This window comes from Sinocyclocheilus grahami, unplaced genomic scaffold (genome assembly GCF_001515645.1).
Source record: "Sinocyclocheilus grahami isolate Dianchi unplaced genomic scaffold, SAMN03320097.WGS_v1.1 scaffold262.1, whole genome shotgun sequence".
NCBI classification, from domain to species: Eukaryota; Metazoa; Chordata; class Actinopteri; order Cypriniformes; family Cyprinidae; genus Sinocyclocheilus; species Sinocyclocheilus grahami.
Genome location: NW_015505441.1, coordinates 1,131,043 through 1,152,305, shown reverse-complemented (window position 1 = coordinate 1,152,305; position 21,263 = coordinate 1,131,043). Strand labels below are relative to the sequence as shown.

The window sequence follows — 21,263 nt, the reverse complement described above, 5'->3', positions numbered from 1 at the left end:
AAATGACATTTCTAAACATAAATTAACGTTCATCCTGTACCGATGCAGCTGACAATCCATTACCATTGAAACAAATGTGAAACAACCAGACTAAGCTGAATTAGCCTGAGTTGAACTGTTCCAAAGAAGAAATAAAGGCATAGAGGTTTGAGTCATTTTTGGGTGAACTATGCCTTAAACTCCTAGGTAGTCTTCTGTAGCAATTATAAAGCACATTTCTACCATCCAAAAACTGACACATGGCTTATACAATCTCACATTTAAATTCAGACAAACAGATCAATTTCCCTGAAAGCAGCGTTTGTTTGGTACCAAACAGAGAATCCCAACCCTAATTTGGTATTAAGCTTTTGTTTTCAAGTTGGAAAACATAATAATAAGATCATATAATCCTGTGCAAAGGTTAAAAAGGAACAAAGTAGGCGAGTACTTCACTCCTTAATGTGTGTGCCTATATTTGTAGGGGCTCATCATAGGGGTTCATCCATGGTTTGGGGATTTAGAGGAGTAGGGGAAGGGGGGCTGCACTACCTGTGGACAGGCAGATGCAGCCCGTTGAGGGGGGGTAAGGGCGGGTGGTACTCCAGCTGAGCCAGGAGGGAAAAGTGATCGGAAGGGATGTGTGGGTGGGGGCAGCCCGTTATGCTGTTGTCCTTCAGCCACTGAGTCTCCAGTGGACCCAGAACACCCAGAACACGCATGTGTGTCTTAGAGAAGAAAATGTAGTCAATCACACCCTACAAAAAAGGAGAAAGCATGTTTTAAAAGAGGGTAAACAAAAATCTGTGACAATAATCTAAATTCAGGAGCCAGCAGCAGCCTTATATTGCACTGGTTTCTGGGCAATACAATAACGAAGCATGTCGTGGTTCACTCAATTTGTGAAACCTAAATATCTCCTGACCTTGAAGTCATAAGTGTAGTTGGTGTAGGGCATGAGATTCCCCTCATAGGCACTCTTCAGCTGGAAACTGTGCGTGATACTGCCATCGGGCTTTCCATTTTTGCTGTTGCAACTGAAGTTGGTTAGACAATCGCTGTAACGCAGTTCCTTAAAGTCTTTGTGATTTTCTGCAACTCCACCATTACTCAGATACTCCACCACACCTGTGAAGAAAGGCCAGGAAACCAAGTAATGCTAAGACAAGAGCTTCATGCCGAATCTGAGGCAAACATAAAAGAAGATATTTTGAGAAATGTCTCAGTGGGTTTTTTTGTCCACACAATGGAAGTCCTGCATTCTTTAAAATATCTTCTTTTGTGTTCCACAGAAAGTCATACAGATTTGAAACAACACGAGGATTAGTAAATGTCAATGATGACAGAATTTTCATTTTTGGATGAACCATTACTTTAATATTGCAGCAGGTGGACATAGTCGCTTATCCTATATAAGGAACGGAAAGGCGAACTGCATGCCATCCACTTCATGGGCGCTATATTATGGCTTGCTTTCTTGCTTGGAGCTCTTGAACTCATTTTAGTTGGAACTTTCACAATAAAGATTGCCCAAGTGAGTTCCCCATTCCCTCTAACTATTTATTCTTAATAAGCAGTTCCAAACATTGCTCACCAGAGTCTGGAAGCGAGTTGAGGTCAGCGCACAGGACGATAGGGATGGAGCTGATGTCTGACGTGGGTGATGCAGAGTTGATGGATCCCGATGCCCTCTCAGCGATGCTCTTTAGCTCAGACAGGAACATCATAGTCTGGATGAGCTTCACATCCGAGTACTCCGGATCCCAGTGCATGTGGGCGTTAGCTACCAGCAGGAGCTGTTTCTCTGAAGGCTGCTTTAGACCTGCATTATAACACCAGTAAAATGAATGGGAGCTGTAACAATATTGAAGATTGATTCGAGGGGGAAAAAAAGAAGAATATGCTGAGAAAGAAGAAATAAAGCAAAACTCATCAAAAAGTGTGTATGCTGTATTCAGCTGTTTTGAGGCATCATGAAGGAAATAGAAAGTATGATATCACTGAAATCCAACCTAGCACTGAATTCAACCATAGAAGCCATTCATTTTATTTATCAGAGCACCACATTGCTTATAACTAACTTGGCTTACAATTTTTTTTATTTGATTTCATTTACTTACAGCTGCATCTGCAACTTATTTCTGCAAGGGCCACATAATTTCCCCTTTCTTTAATGGGGGGCCGGGTCGGTTTGTAACAGACAATTACATGGGCCGGAGTGACTACTAGTATTATTGTGGAGATTTTATTATGATTTTAAATGTATTTATTATGCCTCCTAATGCTAGAATAGTTTATTTTGTGATGCACCGTACAGACAAATGATTACTTTTCAAGAGACATATAGCCTATTAAAAGAGCATTGTTATTACGATCGTAATGACATTTTTTCATATTCAGTGCTATTCAAAATCAAAACATTTACTTATGCATATTAATTAGTGTGAACTGTGGGCTTGCTTCTGGCTAGTGAGAAGTCCAATGTCAGGTTCCATTCCTGTCACAGCCAGTCTCAAAGACTGATGCAAATGTTCATCAGTGAGTCTTGATCTCATTGGAGTTTTCATCAGTTTCATGCATGAAAAGGTTTGCTCACAAATATACGTGCTGCCAAAAAGTGTGGACATCTTCATTGCATGCCTTTTGATGTTTGGGTATGTCTCGTTAGGGAGGGCAGCATAGAATTCAATGAGACTTGGGCTTAAATGCGTCTTTCAGAACATCACAGTTCTGTAACTCAGTCAACTCAAACTGATAAGGCGGCAGGGCTTCATCAATGTAGCGTCTGCGTAGAATCATGCATGATCTTTGCAGTGTTTATGGCTTAAGAGACCCTTTTAGCCTTTTGACATTTGCATATAAATTACAATCGGTGGACGGACAGATCAAATAATTGTAATATTGATTCTGCTACAGTTAATTCGAAGATATAATCTAAATATTTATTATGAATCATAACCAGTTATAATTCGTCATAAATATTTCCCTTTTTAGAGCTAATAAAAATTATTACATCAATGTCGGCTGCAAAGGGGTTCTGGAAAAGGCAGATTTCAAAGGCGTGGCTTCCACAGACTTTTCAGCTGGGAATGGAGCCACTGGTTTCTCAGCTGAGAGACTTTGGGTAACGGGGAGCAAGAAGTCTTGCTTTTGCACTTGTCCCACAAGCAGTTCTAGTTTCACCTCAAATGCTTTTATGTGGGAATACATGTCACATATTAGTTTCCCCTTGCCTTGGAGCTGCAAGTTGAGGCCATTCAACATTTCTGTCACATCTGTTAAAAAGGCGAGGTCCCATTTCCATTCTGCGTCGATCAGTTCTGGGACAGTTTTGCCCTTTGTCAGAAGAAAGGCGTTGATTTCGGGTAGCAGCTCATAAAAACGCCTCAAAACTCTGCCCCGGCTTAACCATCGGACTTCAGTGTGGTAAAGCACATCTCCGTGAGCAGACTCTAGCTCGACGAGAAAGGCTTGGAACTGCCGGTGTTTAAGTCCGTTTGCTCTGATGAAGTTTATGCACGACACCACCACCTTCATGACTGATTCCCACTTCAGAACTTTGCAGCAGAGTGCTTGCTGGTGAATCAGGCAGTGGACTTGTAACGGTGGGGTTAGACCTCTTTCCTCCATTTCTTTATTCATGCGTCCTATAAGCCCCCTCGACGCGCCAACCATACTAGGAGCCCCGTCAGTAGTGATGCAGGCCAGCTTAGACCGGTCTAGACCCAGCTCTCCCATCGTTTGGCACACTTTACCAAAAATATCCTCCCCCGTCGTAGTGCCTTTTAGACTTTGTAGGGCTGCTAGCTCCTCTGACACTTCAAAGTTTGAGCTAACTCCGCGAAGAAAAATTAGCAGCTGTGCTGTGTCCTGTACGTCATTGCTCTTATCCAGTGCTAATGCAAAAAAATCAAATTCTTTCACTTTCTCCTGCAGCTGGGCATATAAATTTTCCCCCATTTCTTCAATTCATCTGGTGACTGTACTTGCGGACAGACTCACCGCATTTAAGACATCTTTCTTATCAGGGCACACCTCCTCCGCAACAGCATTCATACATTTCTTGACGAACTCGCCGTCACTGAATGGCCTACCTCTGGTTGCAATCAGTTTAGCTACCTGAAAGTTAGCTCGAACGGATGACTGCTTCAGCTGGGTTTGGCATACAAATGTATTCTGCTGAGCTGATAGTACACTCTTTAGCTTCGACACTTTGTCTGCTCTCATTTGGCCTTGCAAGCTAGCATACTTTTCTCTGTGGTGGGTTCCATAGTGTCGCGCAGATTGTATTGTTTGAACACAGACACTGTTTCTTTACAGATGAGACAAACAGCCACTTCTTTGCACTGAACAAAAAAATAATCGCTAGTCCACTTTTGGTTAAATACCCTGCATTCTGAATCATCCTTTCTCTTTCCCAACCGCTTGACCATTTTGTCATCTCTTTGAATTTTTTCACTGGTTCGCACGTCACCTGTTCAATCGCGATGGTACGTTATGTTGAACGTACCATTCTGTTGGTAGGTGAATTTAACAAATAATTAGGCTACGTTAATAACTAAGGGACATTTTTGTCTGAAAGACAATATTTATTATCAAATATAGACATGACATAAGTGAAACCGTATATTTAAAATTAAATTTTCTAAATATGTCTCTGGCATTGTTCAGAGGGCCGGTCCAAATGTGGGGGTGGGCCGTAGTTTGGGGACCCCTGTTGTAAAGCATTCAGAGAGTGCTACTGAGGTTATTTTCAAAGTGGTCAATATCCACCAATTTCCTAACCTGCCACACACAGCAAAACGTAAAAAATACAACTTCATCAATAAATACTAATATACTATATGTTGAATCATTTTTAGGGTCAAAATTAATTCTACTGACATATAATCTATTCATGAACTTTAATTAATTTCCAGAGACAGTAGTTATTCTCCACCTTCAATACCATGACTGAGGTGAGACCCTTGAGCAAGGCACCAAGCCCCCAACTGCCCCCTGGGCGCCGCAGCATTGGCTGCTCACTGCTCCGGGTGTGTGTTCACGGTGTGTGTGTACTTGGATGGGTTAAACGCAGAGCACAAATTCCGAGTGTGGGACACCAAACCTCACTTGGCAACATGTCAGGTCACTTTCATTTTCACTTTCTTATGGTCCTCTCATGTAAACATTTCTATCGTAGTGATTTACTGCCATCTACAGGACAAAGCTAAACAGCTTTGTGTCCGGGAAGAACAGGAAACCTAAATTGAGCTATTTCAATGTTAACATTCATCACTCAAGGTCCTTACCACTAGCGAACAAGTCTTTCTTCACTTCCAACAGGACAGCTACTCCGATGTTATCTTTGGTCATGACTCTGTTTAGCATAACCTCCGAGCCCTCTGAGTTTGCCATGGCAACCTGATTGAACTCCACTGTGTGTTTCTGCACCAGAGCAAATCTAGAAAGTAAAAAAGTGCAATAGATGAGCTTAATATCATTTCACTTTAAAAAATGTATCTACTTCTGAGGAGGCGGTGTTTAGCCACACTATTACAAAATAGAGTGTTCTCTCAAAGAACCTGTGAGTTCTGAAACGTACAGAATGTTTTTATAGCACAGTGACCTCTTATATAACAAAAAAATATCAAGGGAATTTTGATTTCTCAGTTCATAACCCCTTTAAACCTTTTAAGAAGACAGAAGGAATTTCTCACTTCTCGGTCTTGAAGAACACAGCACAGCCATCCACATGTTTCCGCTCCTGTTCTGACATGAGTTTGGCACGAGATTTTGGACAGAAAAAGCCATCATATCCACGCTCTTTCAGTGTTTCCAGAAAGAAAGTGTAGTACTGCTCTGTTTCCACCTCCTGCACATGAATGAGCATTAGAGCAAAGTATAAAACACTGCTGATATTAAGACCCCACGTCACGTGAAATGTATTGTTTACACATGATAATAATTTAGCTTCATTTTTTTATGTAAAGATATAACTATATATGCATTTATCATATTAGAAGTTACAGGCATGAGAGGTAACATATCTGAAAGGTAAACTGTAATAATATTTTCAATATTGTTATGTTTCCTGTATTTTTTTATCAAATAAAAGCAGCCTTGGTGAGAATAAGAGACTACTTTAAAACATTTGATCAATCCCAAACTTTTAAATGGTAGTGTACACATTTCTAATTGTAACTGAGATTTCCTTTTTAATTTTGAAATGGGAGCTTCATACCTGCAGGCTGATGATGTCAGCATCACAGTTAGTGATCTCCTCCATGATGCCCTTCTTCCTGTACTCCCAGTTAAGGGCCCATGAGGGACAGTAGCCGTACAACTGTCTTGTTGCATACTTGTCGCACAGTACGTTGTAGCACATTACTGTGAACACAGCTTGAGGACACAAACATTTTATATTAGCTTTGCTCCTTGCTAAATCATGATTTTTAAAAGCCAGTGACAAGATTCTAGCAGTAGGTACCTGTGGGCATCATTTGGTCTCGCTCCCTCAAAGTGATCCAAGGTCGTTGGGGGAGTTGTTCTGGGTGGACTAATATTGGGAGGGGAAAATTAAATGAATAACTTAGTGAATAACTGTATAGTATTAATAAGCTATGTACCTGTGTCCATTATTACCTGCAAGATTGTCAAGCATGTAATTCAATAATTTCCTTGTTCCATCCGGCTCCTGATACAGGTTGAGTATATCTTGGGACAATGGATTACCTGGGAAAGAAATCTTGTTCTCAGGCCTAATAAGAAATATTGCATGCTTGTTCTGCATAATATAAAACAACATATGATTAAAAAAAAGAAAAAAAAAAAAGCTTTACCTTTGAGTCCAAGGGTTTGCAACTGGAACAGCCGACCAAGTTCATAAGGCAAAACTCGTAAACAATTGTTGTTCAAAAGCAATTCCCTAAAAAAAAAAAACACAAAGAAAGAAACAAATGTGACAAAAGGTGACTGTTTAGTATAACAATAGTGTTAAAATCACTCAAAGTGAACAAAAAGACCTCAACTATTGATAAGTCCAGTTGAATATATATTTATTTATATATTTTGTCTATTTTAAATTTTTGGTCTATTAATGTTTTGCTGTAAGAGGAAGAATAATAATGGCACTTGACCTTAAGAATCTGTAATAATGCTGAAAGGCCAATAGAACTGTTTTACTTATCGTCATTCTGATGGGAATCTGACCGATTTGTTACATACCTGAGAGTCACCATGTTGCCGAGTTCTGCTGGCAGGCTGCGCAGTTTGTTGGAGGACAGGTTTAGGTAGACGAGATGGGGTAGCTTTGCGATTTCTGGAGGAATCCGGCTCAGGTTGTTGTTGTTGATGTGGAGAGCAGTCAGATGGGTCAGCGTCCATAGTGAGCTGCTTAGACTTCTGACCCGCCCTGTACCAAGAAATCACAAGACAGAGTAAACATTTTTCTACAAATTTCCCAAAGAACACGCATACTGATATGTACATCACTTATGGATAAAAACAGCTTTTTTGAGTAGTTTAATATAAGTAGGCTTTCATGTTCACTGATTTATTAATTTATTTCTCTCATGTCAGTGTACTGTACCCTCAGTAGCATATTCATAAAAATAAGTTGATGAATTATGAATTGAGGTATGAGGCCAAAGAATTGAGGAATAATAACTAACCAGAAATCTCCAACTCGGTCCAGTGTGACTTCTTCCCACTGGCCACTTCCTCGGCTGACATGATGGTATATAATCTGCGTGGGTCTGGAGGATCATATTTTTCCTTTGGCATGCCTGTTAATCTGAAAATACATAAAGAAAACAAATAATTAGTCACCATTTCTCTTACAATATGTCACTGATTTTCTCAAAATATTTGTAAGAAATCATCATAAACTGAGAGAAAGTTGAAAGCCTGATCTATGAGTCAGCTGGCATTGTAATTGTAATTGTAGTGGTCAGTTTAGGAATGCTGTGAGAGTGACTCATAAGGCCTCAGATCAAGCCAGATCGCCCTTAGACAAACTGACATTATGTAAACATGATGCACAGTAAATCAGACAACAAACCAACAACTGCACTTCAACTTGTGCAAAGTAAAAACTTTTTTTCTGACATCAGTAAGGATTGCTTAAGTTTAATTTAAAATAAAACTAAAGAAAATTAATGCATAGGTACCATGTGAAGCTGTAAAATATCAACATATCATCTACACTTCAGTTCCAAAGTTTGGGATTGGTAAGAAGTCTCTTATGCTCAACAAGGCTACATTTATTTAATCAAAAATAGTTAAATAACAACACATTTATAAGTATTATTACAATGTTAATTGTATGTTGTCTATTTAAATATATTTTCAAATGTAATTCATCCCCGTGAAAGCAAAGCTACATTTTCAGCAGCCATTACTATCTTCAATTTTGGAAATCACGATTGGTTTTGTGGTCCAGGGTCAAATTTCTGCTGTCAGTAGGTTTTATTTGTGTTTATTTATGTATAGGTGTTGGATTCTTCATGTTGACAAAACCAGTCGGTAGCACGGGTATATTTGTAGCAATAGTCAACAATACATTATATGGGTCAAAATGATCGATTTTTCTTTTATGCCAAAAATCATTAGGATATTAAGTAAAGATCATGTTCCATGAAGATATTCAGTACATTTCCTACCGTAAATATATCAACATTTAATTTTTTATTAGTGCATTGCTAAGAACTTCATTTAGACAACTTTAAATACGATTTTCTCAATATTTTGATTTTTTTTTGTTGCAGATTTTCAAATAGTTGTATCTCGGCCAAATATTGTCCTATCCTAACAAACCTTACATCAATTGAAAGCTTATTTATTCTTATTCTAAGTCTTAATTTCAAAACCCTTACGATTGGTTTTGTGGTCCAGGGTCAAATTTCTGCTGTCAGTAGGTTTTATTTGTGTTTATTTATGTATAGGTGTTGGATTCTTCATGTTGTATATATAATTCTATATATTGTATATTAAGTATACATTATGTGTACATTGAGTCTAATGTGTGTATTGTGAATTTTGTGGTCTTTATCTGTCAATAAACCCCTGTGTATATGGTCATGTCATGTGACAATAAAAGTTATTTGACTGAACACCACGGCTCATAAGCAAATGCACGCAGGTCCACGATAATGACAGCCGAGGCGTTACGTAACCCGCTCTTTGAGGTTACTAAGTAACTTCTAAGAATAAAACAAACACAGAATGTTCCGAGCTGAACCCAACTTGGACTTGTTGTTAAAAACACCGCGGTGTTTCGCGTTACAGTTAAAAGCGTGTCAACGACCTAGTGCAGTTGTCAACTACTCCAATAACGAGGTTTGTGTTCTGTAAGGCTATTATTATTAGCTATTCTTGCTTTGTCAGTGAATGCACAAAGTTGCGATTTACATAGATTAAGTTTGGTTGGTGAGCACAACATGAAAAGCAGGAGCAGATCTGGCCGTGCCACCAGGTCAGACGTTCCTCGTTATCACCAAATACGGTCATCTATTAATCAGGAGAAACTATGTGTTGTGTAATGGGTTGAAACACGGTTCTCTCGTGTTTATTAAGTTACGGCACACACCGTCTCCTTAGCCGATCTTCTGGAGGTAGGGCTGGAGACGGCGGGCGTGTTTGACACCCAAAGACATAAAGAACGCAAAGGCACCACGCCGGAATGCAGTACTTAGGTTCTTACCTGCATTCGGGAGGTGGGAGAGGAGCTGCTGGTGTGATATGATCAGAGACATACAGACAAACTGCGACCGATCCTCATCCTGAGAGTCGGGCAGAAGGAAGGACAACACTCTGAGCTTCCGCTCCAGTCTACAGTCCCCTCACAACCAACGATAAGAAGTCCGAGTCGTTTCCGCGAATCGGTTCTTTTGAACAGGCAGTTTTTAAAAAGCGATTCAAACAACAGATTTGGCTATTATTTTACGCCATTACGCAGTTGCGTCACATGGCCCCTGACGTCGCACATTTTATAAAGTCTTATTAAAAACGTGGGCAGTTGGCACGTATTGCTGTTTATTTATGTTCTATTAATAAGGGTGTTTGTAATTGTGTGTATTTAAGTTCAGTTAGCTGCAGCCATGATCAGCTTACAAAAAACATAAAAACATTTGGAACTTAAATGTACATTTTCATTAAACAATACTAAATGCACATCTTTTTGCTAACGAGTTTTGCACACAAAAAAAACGCTGTAATTTGTTTCATATGTGTTGACGTCATTATCAAGTAGAATATGCATATTTTCTACTAATTTTCAACATTTTTGTTAATTAAAGTAACTCAATTTTCACAAATCCTTGGTTCACCCCATATGCTCTTAATATTAGATCACTTAGGATCGCTTCGAATGGGAATCTGACTGCTTAGTTGGTTCCAGGTTCAATGATTCATTAAGTAGGTGAATCGAGAACCGATTCAGTTCGTTTCGTGAACGAACAGTTCGGAACGGTTTGCGAACCGGTTCAATCAATTCATTAAAACTCCGACTCAAAGAACGATTCTTGACATTTTAACGGCTTACTTGAAGTGGAGAACATTGTGCTCTTTAAGTGCATTAGTAATATTTTGCTCGATGCGCCTTCTTGTGGCCTCAGAAGAGAAGCCAAAAGCTTTTATTCACCCTAACTGAAATTATGCATTTTAAATTCTAATGTAATTTGAATTTTGATAACATTAAAGTACAAAATTCAAATCTAGTTTTTCAGCCATTTTGACAGCCCTAGAAGTAATGTTAAAGTTTTCACTGTCACTTTTGAAAAATAAAAAAAAAGACAAATTCTTACTGTCCCCAAACATTTGAACGGCAATGTATTAATTTGAACTAGAGTTTGTATTCTAAATCTGCAAATTGTTTTGCTAGTTTGCTGCAGATATGTCCCAGGAATCCACAAAAGCTCTTCTGTTCTTGTAGAGCTGTTCATGTTTCAAAAAACTTAATAAAAAAGACAAATTCTTACTGTCCCCAAACATTTGAACGGCAATGTATTAATTTGAACTAGAGTTTGTATTCTAAATCTGCAAATTGTTTTGCTAGTTTGCTGCAGATATGTCCCAGGAATCCACAAAAGCTCTTCTGTTCTTGTAGAGCTGTTCATGTTTCAAAAAACTTAAATGCATCATGTTCTACACCATATCTTGATGATTCTTGAACCTTTTAAAAAAGCTCAAACATTTATCAGTACATCCGAACAGTTGCTGAAATGCTTGCTGAATTGTGGTGTTAAAAACATTTAATGTGCGACTAATGCAAAAGTCTGTCTATTCTTGTGATGGAACACTTTGAATTGATTATATTATTAAATAAACTACAAAGAGTGTTATTTTGAGTTAACTGGATGAAAAATACTCTTGCCGGTTGAGTAAATATTCCCCCTAGTGTTGTTACAGTGCTAAAGAAAACTTTTCAGCACTCCACATTATAACTGCAACAACAGAACTTTAAACCTTAATGACTTTCCAATGTTTTTGTTTCAGAAAAAAGTGGATCCGTTTGTTAGCACAATTCATTTACCACATTCCTTCAAGTCGGATATCAACAAAATAGTGTTTTTCACTGAGGTGGGATAATCACTCTGTGGTCCATTATGTTAAACATTACAGGTCCATTTAAGAATTCTGCACAGTTTGCATGCAGTAATGTAGAGTTACGGCTTTACAGAATCCAGATCAAGCCAGGATAGCGATGGAGAATGGAGCAGCAGTTGCAGGTGGAGCAGAACTGGTTGAGAAGGTAAAGCTCATGAGAACCTAGACATGCAATTCCTACATATACTGTTTAAAGGTTTGCCTGTGTAAAAAATGAATGTTTATTTTAATTGCATTCAAAAAGTACCCACTTACACTGAATTCAATCTGTGTTTTGGCTTGATTTTGCAATTACCCATTTACTTTGTGTGCCTTTTAATCATTGTTGATTACAGATTTTAGCGGATGAGATCACAGCAGATTTTTACTTGGCTGAGCCAGACATGGTACAAAAGCTGCTCCCTTTGAAGAACAAGCTGAGGAAGAAGTTTCCCAAGAGCAAGAGAGGTCAGTGAGTTTCACATGTATCAGGCATGATTTATTAATGTACAACTAACCCGAGGTTAAATGGCTCTGTGATTCTTGCATCAGGATCAGTTGGAATGAATATTCCCAAAATGCTTGCATTATTCAAGAGTGGTCATGAATACATGGTTGAGGACATCTATGTTAACACACAAGTTGCAACAGTAAGTCACATTGAACTGCTTTGTGTGACAGACATGTCTATTAGTAATAAAGTAAGAGAGGACAGGGTGGTATCTGCTTATTTTCACATCTGCACCCCCTCCCACCTTGTTAACATAATTTGTTTTTTTTAAACAGCTGGACATGCCGAATGAGTATATTCTGGCAAACATTCATGCCATTGTAAAAGATGTGGCAAGCCATAAACCAGCAGAATTTGGTAAGTAATTTATGTATTAAGTAATTTTAATTATCATCCTAACCACCTCACAAATTCTGATTATAATCACATTCTTTCATTCTCTGTTCTCTGTGCAAATGCTTAGACTGAATTCCTTTGGCTGTTAGGTGGAAGTATTCTATTCTTTGACATGAATAAAATGTATTGTGATTTTTCTTCCAGGTTCTTTTATTGAGCGAGCAATTGTCTGCAGCAGGTCAAGTGAGGGTTTGCACATTAAAATCGAAGAATTATTACCACAGGAAGAGGAAAAGGCGTGACATTTTTTGCTTTGTATATATTTGCATTGTACAAAACATATAGACTGTAATTAAAATGGTAAATGTGATATTGTCTAAGTGTGTGATTTTTATTCTGAAGCCAATGTTTACAGTAGCATGTTTTAGGTATGGAGGCAACACGGTTAATGGCCCATTGTAGTCAATAAGTCCCCTGTTGCAAAGGATTTCGACCCACGTTGAGCATCATAGTGGAGATCAATTTGTGGTGGTATGGAATGTCAAAAACTATTTGCAGACTTCTGTATATGCACTAATTACATTTACAATTATGCAGATGCTTTTGTCCAAACTAACTTAGAAGAACAAAAGCAGTTTATGCTTTATTCATACAAGTTGGGCCTAGAAAAAAATGATTTTTTTTCTAGGCCCAACTTGTAAAAAATGATTTTTTTTTCTTGCCCTGTCATCCCCAATCTATCACAGCAGGTGGCAGTAGAATTTTTATTCTGAAGCCAATGTTTACAGTAGCATGTTTTAGGTATGGAGGCAACACGGTTAATGGCCCATTGTAGTCAATAAGTCCCCTGTTGCAAAGGATTTCGACCCACGTTGAGCATCATAGTGGAGATCAATTTGTGGTGGTATGGAATGTCAAAAACTATTTGCAGACTTCTGTATATGCACTAATTACATTTACAATTATGCAGATGCTTTTGTCCAAACTAACTTAGAAGAACAAAAGCAGTTTATGCTTTATTCATACAAGTTGGGCCTAGAAAAAAATGATTTTTTTTCTAGGCCCAACTTGTAAAAAATGGTTTTTTTTCTTGCCCTGTCATCCCCAATCTATCACAGCAGGTGGCAGTAGAAACACACTTTTTCTAACTAATCAAGGCAATGCAGTACTTTCTGCCTTCATTTTTTTTGTCGATTTCAAATTCTAAATATCCTTGTTAAGGGAAGATGAACAAAGGTAGGTTTTGTATGTAAACATTTAACCATAAGTGTGTAATTACAAGAAGCATTGGTCTCTTATGTATAGTGCAATCATGATTTTATAGACCAGCTGTGTGATAAGATATGTGGAGAGATTTTAAAACGACATTTGAATATATATCAGGTTAAAAAAAAAAAGGGCTGAATGTATTTCCTAAGTCTACAAATGTTGAAGATTTTTCTGTGTTTGTCCTTGAATGAGCACCAAGCAAGGATCAGATTGCGCTGCTGCACGTGACCTAGGAATTTTAAGTACAAATATTTTTTTAAAATATTTATTCTAATGCACGCACAACGTTGTAGAAATAGAATTAGCATGATTCCACCAAGTTTGGAATGCATTTTAAACTCAACCTTAAAAAAATTAGCAAAAACGTTCGTCCATAGCGCTCTCAGCCTGCCACAGTAAGTCACATTGAACTGCTTTGTGTGACAGACATGTCTATTAGTAATAAAGTAAGAGAGGACAGGGTGGTATCTGCTTATTTTCACATCTGCACCCCCTCCCACCTTGTTAACATAATTTGTTTTTTTTAAACAGCTGGACATGCCGAATGAGTATATTCTGGCAAACATTCATGCCATTGTAAAAGATGTGGCAAGCCATAAACCAGCAGAATTTGGTAAGTAATTTATGTATTAAGTAATTTTAATTATCATCCTAACCACCTCACAAATTCTGATTATAATCACATTCTTTCATTCTCTGTTCTCTGTGCAAATGCTTAGACTGAATTCCTTTGGCTGTTAGGTGGAAGTATTCTATTCTTTGACATGAATAAAATGTATTGTGATTTTTCTTCCAGGTTCTTTTATTGAGCGAGCAATTGTCTGCAGCAGGTCAAGTGAGGGTTTGCACATTAAAATCGAAGAATTATTACCACAGGAAGAGGAAAAGGCGTGACATTTTTTGCTTTGTATATATTTGCATTGTACAAAACATATAGACTGTAATTAAAATGGTAAATGTGATATTGTCTAAGTGTGTGATTTTTATTCTGAAGCCAATGTTTACAGTAGCATGTTTTAGGTATGGAGGCAACACGGTTAATGGCCCATTGTAGTCAATAAGTCCCCTGTTGCAAAGGATTTCGACCCACGTTGAGCATCATAGTGGAGATCAATTTGTGGTGGTATGGAATGTCAAAAACTATTTGCAGACTTCTGTATATGCACTAATTACATTTACAATTATGCAGATGCTTTTGTCCAAACTAACTTAGAAGAACAAAAGCAGTTTATGCTTTATTCATACAAGTTGGGCCTAGAAAAAAATGATTTTTTTTCTAGGCCCAACTTGTAAAAAATGATTTTTTTTTCTTGCCCTGTCATCCCCAATCTATCACAGCAGGTGGCAGTAGAAACACTTTTTCTAACTAATCAAGGCAATGCAGTACTTTCTGCCTTCATTTTTTTTGTCGATTTCAAATTCTAAATATCCTTGTTAAGGGAAGATGAACAAAGGTAGGTTTTGTATGTAAACATTTAACCATAAGTGTGTAATTACAAGAAGCATTGGTCTCTTATGTATAGTGCAATCATGATTTTATAGACCAGCTGTGTGATAAGATATGTGGAGAGATTTTAAAACGACATTTGAATATATATCAGGTTTTTAAAAAAAAAGGGCTGAATGTATTTCCTAAGTCTACAAATGTTGAAGATTTTTCTGTGTTTGTCCTTGAATGAGCACCAAGCAAGGATCAGATTGCGCTGCTGCACGTGACCTAGGAATTTTAAGTACAAATATATTTTTTTTCAGGTTTTTAAAAAAAAAGGGCTGAATGTATTTCCTAAGTCTACAAATGTTGAAGATTTTTCTGTGTTTGTCCTTGAATGAGCACCAAGCAAGGATCAGATTGCGCTGCTGCACGTGACCTAGGAATTTTAAGTACAAATATTTTTTTAAAATATTTATTCTAATGCACGCACAACGTTGTAGAAATAGAATTAGCATGATTCCACCAAGTTTGGAATGCATTTTAAACTCAACCTTAAAAAAATTAGCAAAAACGTTCGTCCATAGCGCTCTCAGCCTGCCACAAAACCTAACACCCGTCAAAAGTTTGATGGCCACAGGTTTAGTTCCCACAGCGGTGGAGGGGGAGGAGGGGGCTTCTCAACTCGTGAATGCAGCTGGTCGTGTCTCCAATAACTCGCTTTAAAGAGCGGCTCGTACGCTCAGTGGTTGTTAGTGCGTGTTCCCCTGTAATTACTCGCGTTCAAGTTGTCTTAGTAATGGCCCCGTACTTTTAAAAGGGAGGATTTTCATGTGGGAACCGCTCTCTGTGAGGAAGTTTCGCTGGAGAGCTCACTGGACTGTATCTACTCGGACTGGATGCATCCCAGTAACGATACAGACCGTCTGCAAGACTTCAAGCTCAGGCGCTGGTGATTGATTTGAGCCCACAGCAGAGCAACGATGATACGCACTCATTCTCATTCAAGTTAAAGCCGTTGTATTTTTGAGCATTTTGGATTAACAGTTTCTAAAGTGAATATGGGTCCTGTTTGGATCCTCCTAACCGTTTTAATTGGATACAGCACCAGCTTGCCCGGAGCAAAAGGTTGGTGTTTCTGTTATCGTGATTTTTCTTTATTCATTGGTAAATGTTGCCTAATATAGATAAAACTCGCAGATCAGCGCGCATGCTTTTTTCTTTTAACTGTTAGTTGCAATAAAATAGATTTACCATTCTAGATAAATCTGTTTGTCCCATAGGTACGCGTGGAAATATGCAATGAAAAAGGCATTGCGCAATAGAGAGTCTTATAATATTAAATAACCGCATGACTACGATGTCTCCGAGTGATGCTGTATTGGATACAGCACCAGCTTGCCCGGAGCAAAAGGTTGGTGTTTCTGTTATCGTGATTTTTCTTTATTCATTGGTAAATGTTGCCTAATATAGATAAAACTCGCAGATCAGCGCGCATGCTTTTTTCTTTTAACTGTTAGTTGCAATAAAATAGATTTACCATTCTAGATAAATCTGTTTGTCCCATAGGTACGCGTGGAAATATGCAATGAAAAAGGCAGTGCGCAATAGAGAGTCTTATAATATTAAATAACCGCATGACTACGATGTCTCCGAGTGATGCTGGTAATGAAACGGCGCCCGCATCCGTTATCTTGATCTTCCCACATCAACTTGATACATTTGCATAAATTCACTATAACTCAATCGCCAATGATTATTATTTAGAAGTGCTTTGACAGTCAACATTATGGCTATTGATTCTCAAGATAAACGTATATTTCCTTAGGGAAGCATGCATTCTTTGAGAAGTAAAACTTTGATATTTAATATATCAAAATATTTAAGGGTGATTATTCCCATCTATATTTGTGTTAACATTGTAAATTCATGTCAAACCCATAAAACTGAGCAAGATTATAACATGCTGACATCTTTATCTTTACAGCCTTTGAAGGTAAACCGTTCAATTTCATTAATGAACCGTGTGACAATCTTTTGTGTTCTTTCGCATTGGGCGACAACAAGGGCATTTATGAACGTCCAAGATATTGTTGGACACATGATTGCCATGACTGTGATATTTGATTACAAGTAATCATGAACTTGTCAATTGGCCTGCAAGTGAAAGCTGATGTATCGATCCTTTTCCACTCTTGTTCACCTCATTTTCTTCATCCACAGGAGCATGTGTCCATCAAGGCTCATTGTTTGCGGTACGTATCCATTCCTCTTCTTATTTTCGCTTCTTTTTAATCTGATTAATGTACTTGTGTTGAGATCTGTTGCTTTAAGCAGTAATCCTGGCCCATCTATGCAAGACATTGTGTTGTTAATTATTTAGAGGCCCATTATCACAGCACTGGCATAGAAAGGATTCGCCTGATAAAGTATCAGTCATAATAGGTCTCACAGTCACTACAGATGTATTTGAGGAGAAGTGCCTCATAAATAATGAACGTGCTGACCTTGTGAATGGGAATGAGGAGGAGATGGTCTAGATTATATATCTTGAGAAATGGAAAGAAACTTTATATTCAGGTGTTTCTTCTACAGCTCAGTGCAAATTGCACGGCACTTCTCAGATTCCCATGCGTTTTGTGGTTTTGAATGATGAGAATGCCCTTTTGTTGTTCCTTTTGCAGAACTAATGGTTTGGATGTTAACATGTGTCTAATCTTTGCTGGAATATTGAGATTGTATGTGTACAGAAGCAATTTCTTGTGTCGTTGCAGAGAAAATATCCAACAGAAATGCTTAACACAACGTTCATACATAGAACTGTGGTGCACAACAGGTTTTCTTCGTGGTTTAATGGAGAGTAATGACACATCTCTGTCTCTGCTATTGTGTAATGACAGTAATTAAAAGGAGTGTAAACACAGCAGCGGGATTCCTTCCTTCACTCCCTGAGAACTGGGAATGGAAGCGAATAGTATGTGTGCATTATTCCCTATAACATGGCTCCTCATGGGATTCAAGAGGCTTTGTGGGGAAAGGGGGAGAGATTTGGGATGACGGTCATGGACAGGTGGAGACATGCTGGAGGGAGTCAGGAAGAGGCTCTTTGGAGTTCAAAAGAAAAGTCAGCCAAAACACCTGGACAAGGAGCCAAAGAGTCCTGATATGAAAAAGAGAGGATTTAAGTAGCAATTATGACTCCGAACACTTTTCAGAAGTTGTTAGCAAAATCAAAGCACTAGTTAAGATAACAAGTGAATGGTTAAGCCCAGTCAAAACTGGGTATACAGTCTTTTTCGATTTATTTGGTTTCTTGGTGTATTAGAAATATTAATAAGATGTTTAATTCTGTATAGTACTACTTGTACAGCTTTCTTCAGATAGCTAATTGAGTGTTTTTCTTGTTAACTTTTGAACCCTTTGGTTGATGATAGTGTAGGTACACTACCGTTCAAAAGTATGGGGTACGGAAGAAATACCTTTATTCCGCAAGGTTGCTTTAAATTGATCAAAGTTACTGTAAAGACATTTATAATGATACAAAACATTTCTGTTACAAATCAGTGCTGTTCCTTTGAACTTTCTGTTCGTCAAAGAGTCCTGAGAAAAAGTAGCACAGTTTCCACAAGATTAAAGTGTGTTCACCCCAAAATGAAAATTCTGTCATTAATTACTCACCCTCATGTCGTTCCAAACCCGCGAGACCTTCGTTCATCTTCAGAACACAAATTTAAATATTTTTGATCAAATCAGAGAGCTCTCTGACCCTCCCATAGACAGCAACGCAACTGTAATGTTCCCAGGTCCAGAAATGTAGTAAGGACATTGGTAAAACAGTCCATGTGACATCAGTGGCTCAACTTCAATTTTGCGAAGCTTCAAGAATACTTTTCGTGCGCAAAGAAAACAAAAATAACAGTTTATTCAACAATCCTCCTCCCCTGAGTTACTTCTTCCACTGGGAACTTTTGGAGAGTACACCAAAATATAATCAGCGTTGATACGTTAGGGGGAGGAAGCGTGCACATGAACGTAATCAGCGTAATCAGCATTTTTTACATTTAGGGGAAAGCGTTCGCATGCATTGTGATACTCTCCAAAATGGCGGAAGACGGTAACTCAGGGGAGAAGAATTGTTGAATAAAGAAGTTATTTTTGTTTTCTTTGTGCACAAAAAGTATTCTCGTAATGTCGAAAAATTGAAGTTGAGCCACTGATGTCACATGGACTGTTTTACAGATGTCCTTACTACATTTCTGGACCTGGGAACATTACAGTTGCGTTGCTGTCTATGGGAGGGTCAGAGAACTCTCTGATTTAACCAAAAATATCTTAATTTGTGTTCTGAAGATGAACATAGGTCTTACGGGTTTGGAACGACATGAGGGTATTTAATGACAGAATTTTCATTTTGGGGTGGACTAACCCTTTTAGTACAACTTTTTTCCAACTTTGGTAATAATAAGAAATTATTCTTGAGAACCAAGTCAGTGTATTAGGATGATTTCTGGAGAATCTTGAGACACTAAACACTGGAGTAATGACTAATGAAAATTCTGCTTTACCATCTCAGAAATAAATGACATCTTAAAATAGTTATTTCATGTTGTAATAATGTTTCACAAAATTTATCATCAAATAAATGCAGTCCTGATGAACATAAGATAGGTCTAATAAAAAAAAAATAATAATTTTTACTGGGCCCAAACTTATAGTATATTTTTTCTAATTTTTCATGCTGCCAGAAACTAACCATTTGTTGTTGTTTGTAACAGTGACATGAAGTTGAACATGAATATGTAATTTGAAGAGCCTGTTGAGTTATTTGGCAGTTGGTCTGAAGTTTTTCTGTCATTATTCATTCATGACTCTGCTACTTCAGCCTTCAGCGTTTTGAAAACGGAGAGTGTTAAATGCAAGCGAACTAAAACAGTAGATTATATGACAGATGCGGGGACATCTCAGGAGTGCTAATTTCATTTTAGCAGGCACTGGAAGAAAACAGCAGTTTTGTGCGTTTCTGCCGTGAAGAGTCCTTGCAATGAATACAGTATAAAGATTAATGAGACCCAGTGCAAAAGCGCACACCCTTTCCGTTCAGTAGCACACTCTGAAATAAAGTACAACACCACATCTAAACATATCACTCGTGCCCTGGGGCACAAATTCCTTGTATTGCAAGTAGTCCGCCTCTAAGCAATCGAAATGTAGGGCAACTCAAGAATAGAACTGACTAAACAGAGAAATGGCGCAGATTTTGCTTGTTTGATTGGCTTTAAACGAAAATATTTAGCTAATTTCAATGTAGCTACAATTTATCTGGAGAGGAATTAGTGGGAGTAAAAGTAATTTTCACACTGAACAATTTGGTAGTTGACTACTGCATTAAGAGCCGGGGGGTGAAAACTTTTTGAATTTGTAGATCAAGGTAAATTTGTCTTCCGGAAAACATGCAAGTATCTTCTGTTGCTTCCGAAGGCCAATACTAAATGGGGAAGAAAAAAGTGATATTTCAACAAAATAAGAAAAATTTAGACATCTTCATCCTGTTCAAATGTTTTCTCTCTTAATGCATCGTGTTTCCTTCTGGAGCGTCAGTGAATGTTTGAACCTTTTTTAATAGGTTTTGATCTGTGTTTTAGTCCCTCAATTGTCCTCAGTGTGAAAAGATGGATCTCAAAATCATAGTCACTGCTGGAAAGGGTTCAAACAGAAGAATTTGCAGGTCATGCAGGACATTTTTCTGAAGAACAGTGCTCAGTTTAACTGTTCAGAACAAACAAGGGACTCATGAACAACCAGCACAAAACAAATAAAACAGTCGTAGACCAAGGTAACCACACACAGTATTAAGAACCAAGGGTTCCCAAACTTTTGAAGGGGGTTATTTTAATAATTTCAGCTATTTTTTGTGGACTATATGTAAACATCCTTTATGTAAAATATCTTACTCAGGCCAGTACTAAATAAAAAATAAAATGCATTTTATATGATCTCCCTTATTTTGTTAAAATTATTCACATTTTCACAGATTCTGCAAGGGGTTCCCAAACTTTTGCATGGAACTGTATATTGGTTTGGGATTTTATTCCCAATAAATTCAGTCATGGAAACTGTACAACGTTACTACAATTAAGATGTATTAGTAGTGTGATCCCCCCCCCCCCCCCACCA

General features: G+C 38.0%; 3 protein-coding genes across 3 annotated transcripts in view; 2 read left to right on the top strand and 1 right to left on the bottom strand.

The window, feature by feature from the left end:
- Window positions 1-460: 460 nt before the first annotated feature.
- Window positions 461-9,841, bottom strand: LOC107599188 (CCR4-NOT transcription complex subunit 6-like). The gene is made up of 12 exons (XM_016290705.1): window positions 9,662-9,841; window positions 7,632-7,753; window positions 7,186-7,372; window positions 6,801-6,886; window positions 6,604-6,693; window positions 6,449-6,517; window positions 6,203-6,360; window positions 5,679-5,833; window positions 5,271-5,422; window positions 1,574-1,801; window positions 905-1,107; window positions 461-737 (listed from the first exon to the last, which is right to left on the bottom strand). The coding sequence occupies exons 2-12, from the start codon at window positions 7,741-7,743 to the stop codon at window positions 528-530; spliced, it is 1,650 nt and encodes a 549-aa protein (XP_016146191.1). The 5' UTR covers window positions 7,744-7,753; window positions 9,662-9,841; the 3' UTR covers window positions 461-527.
- Window positions 9,842-11,395: 1,554 nt separating this feature from the next.
- LOC107599195 (39S ribosomal protein L1, mitochondrial-like) lies at window positions 11,396-12,730 on the top strand. Its single transcript, XM_016290716.1, has 6 exons — window positions 11,396-11,538; window positions 11,639-11,710; window positions 11,901-12,012; window positions 12,097-12,194; window positions 12,331-12,412; window positions 12,596-12,730. The coding sequence occupies exons 1-6, from the start codon at window positions 11,440-11,442 to the stop codon at window positions 12,691-12,693; spliced, it is 561 nt and encodes a 186-aa protein (XP_016146202.1). The 5' UTR covers window positions 11,396-11,439; the 3' UTR covers window positions 12,694-12,730.
- Window positions 12,731-15,760: 3,030 nt separating this feature from the next.
- LOC107599217 (extracellular matrix protein FRAS1-like) overlaps window positions 15,761-21,263 on the top strand; it is a 127,503-nt gene continuing 122,000 nt past the window's right edge. The window contains exons 1-2 of the mRNA XM_016290751.1: window positions 15,761-16,217; window positions 17,313-17,344. Of these exons, the coding sequence (XP_016146237.1) occupies window positions 16,151-16,217; window positions 17,313-17,344 (99 nt within the window). The 5' untranslated portion in view covers window positions 15,761-16,150. The remainder of the gene's footprint in view (window positions 16,218-17,312; window positions 17,345-21,263) is intronic.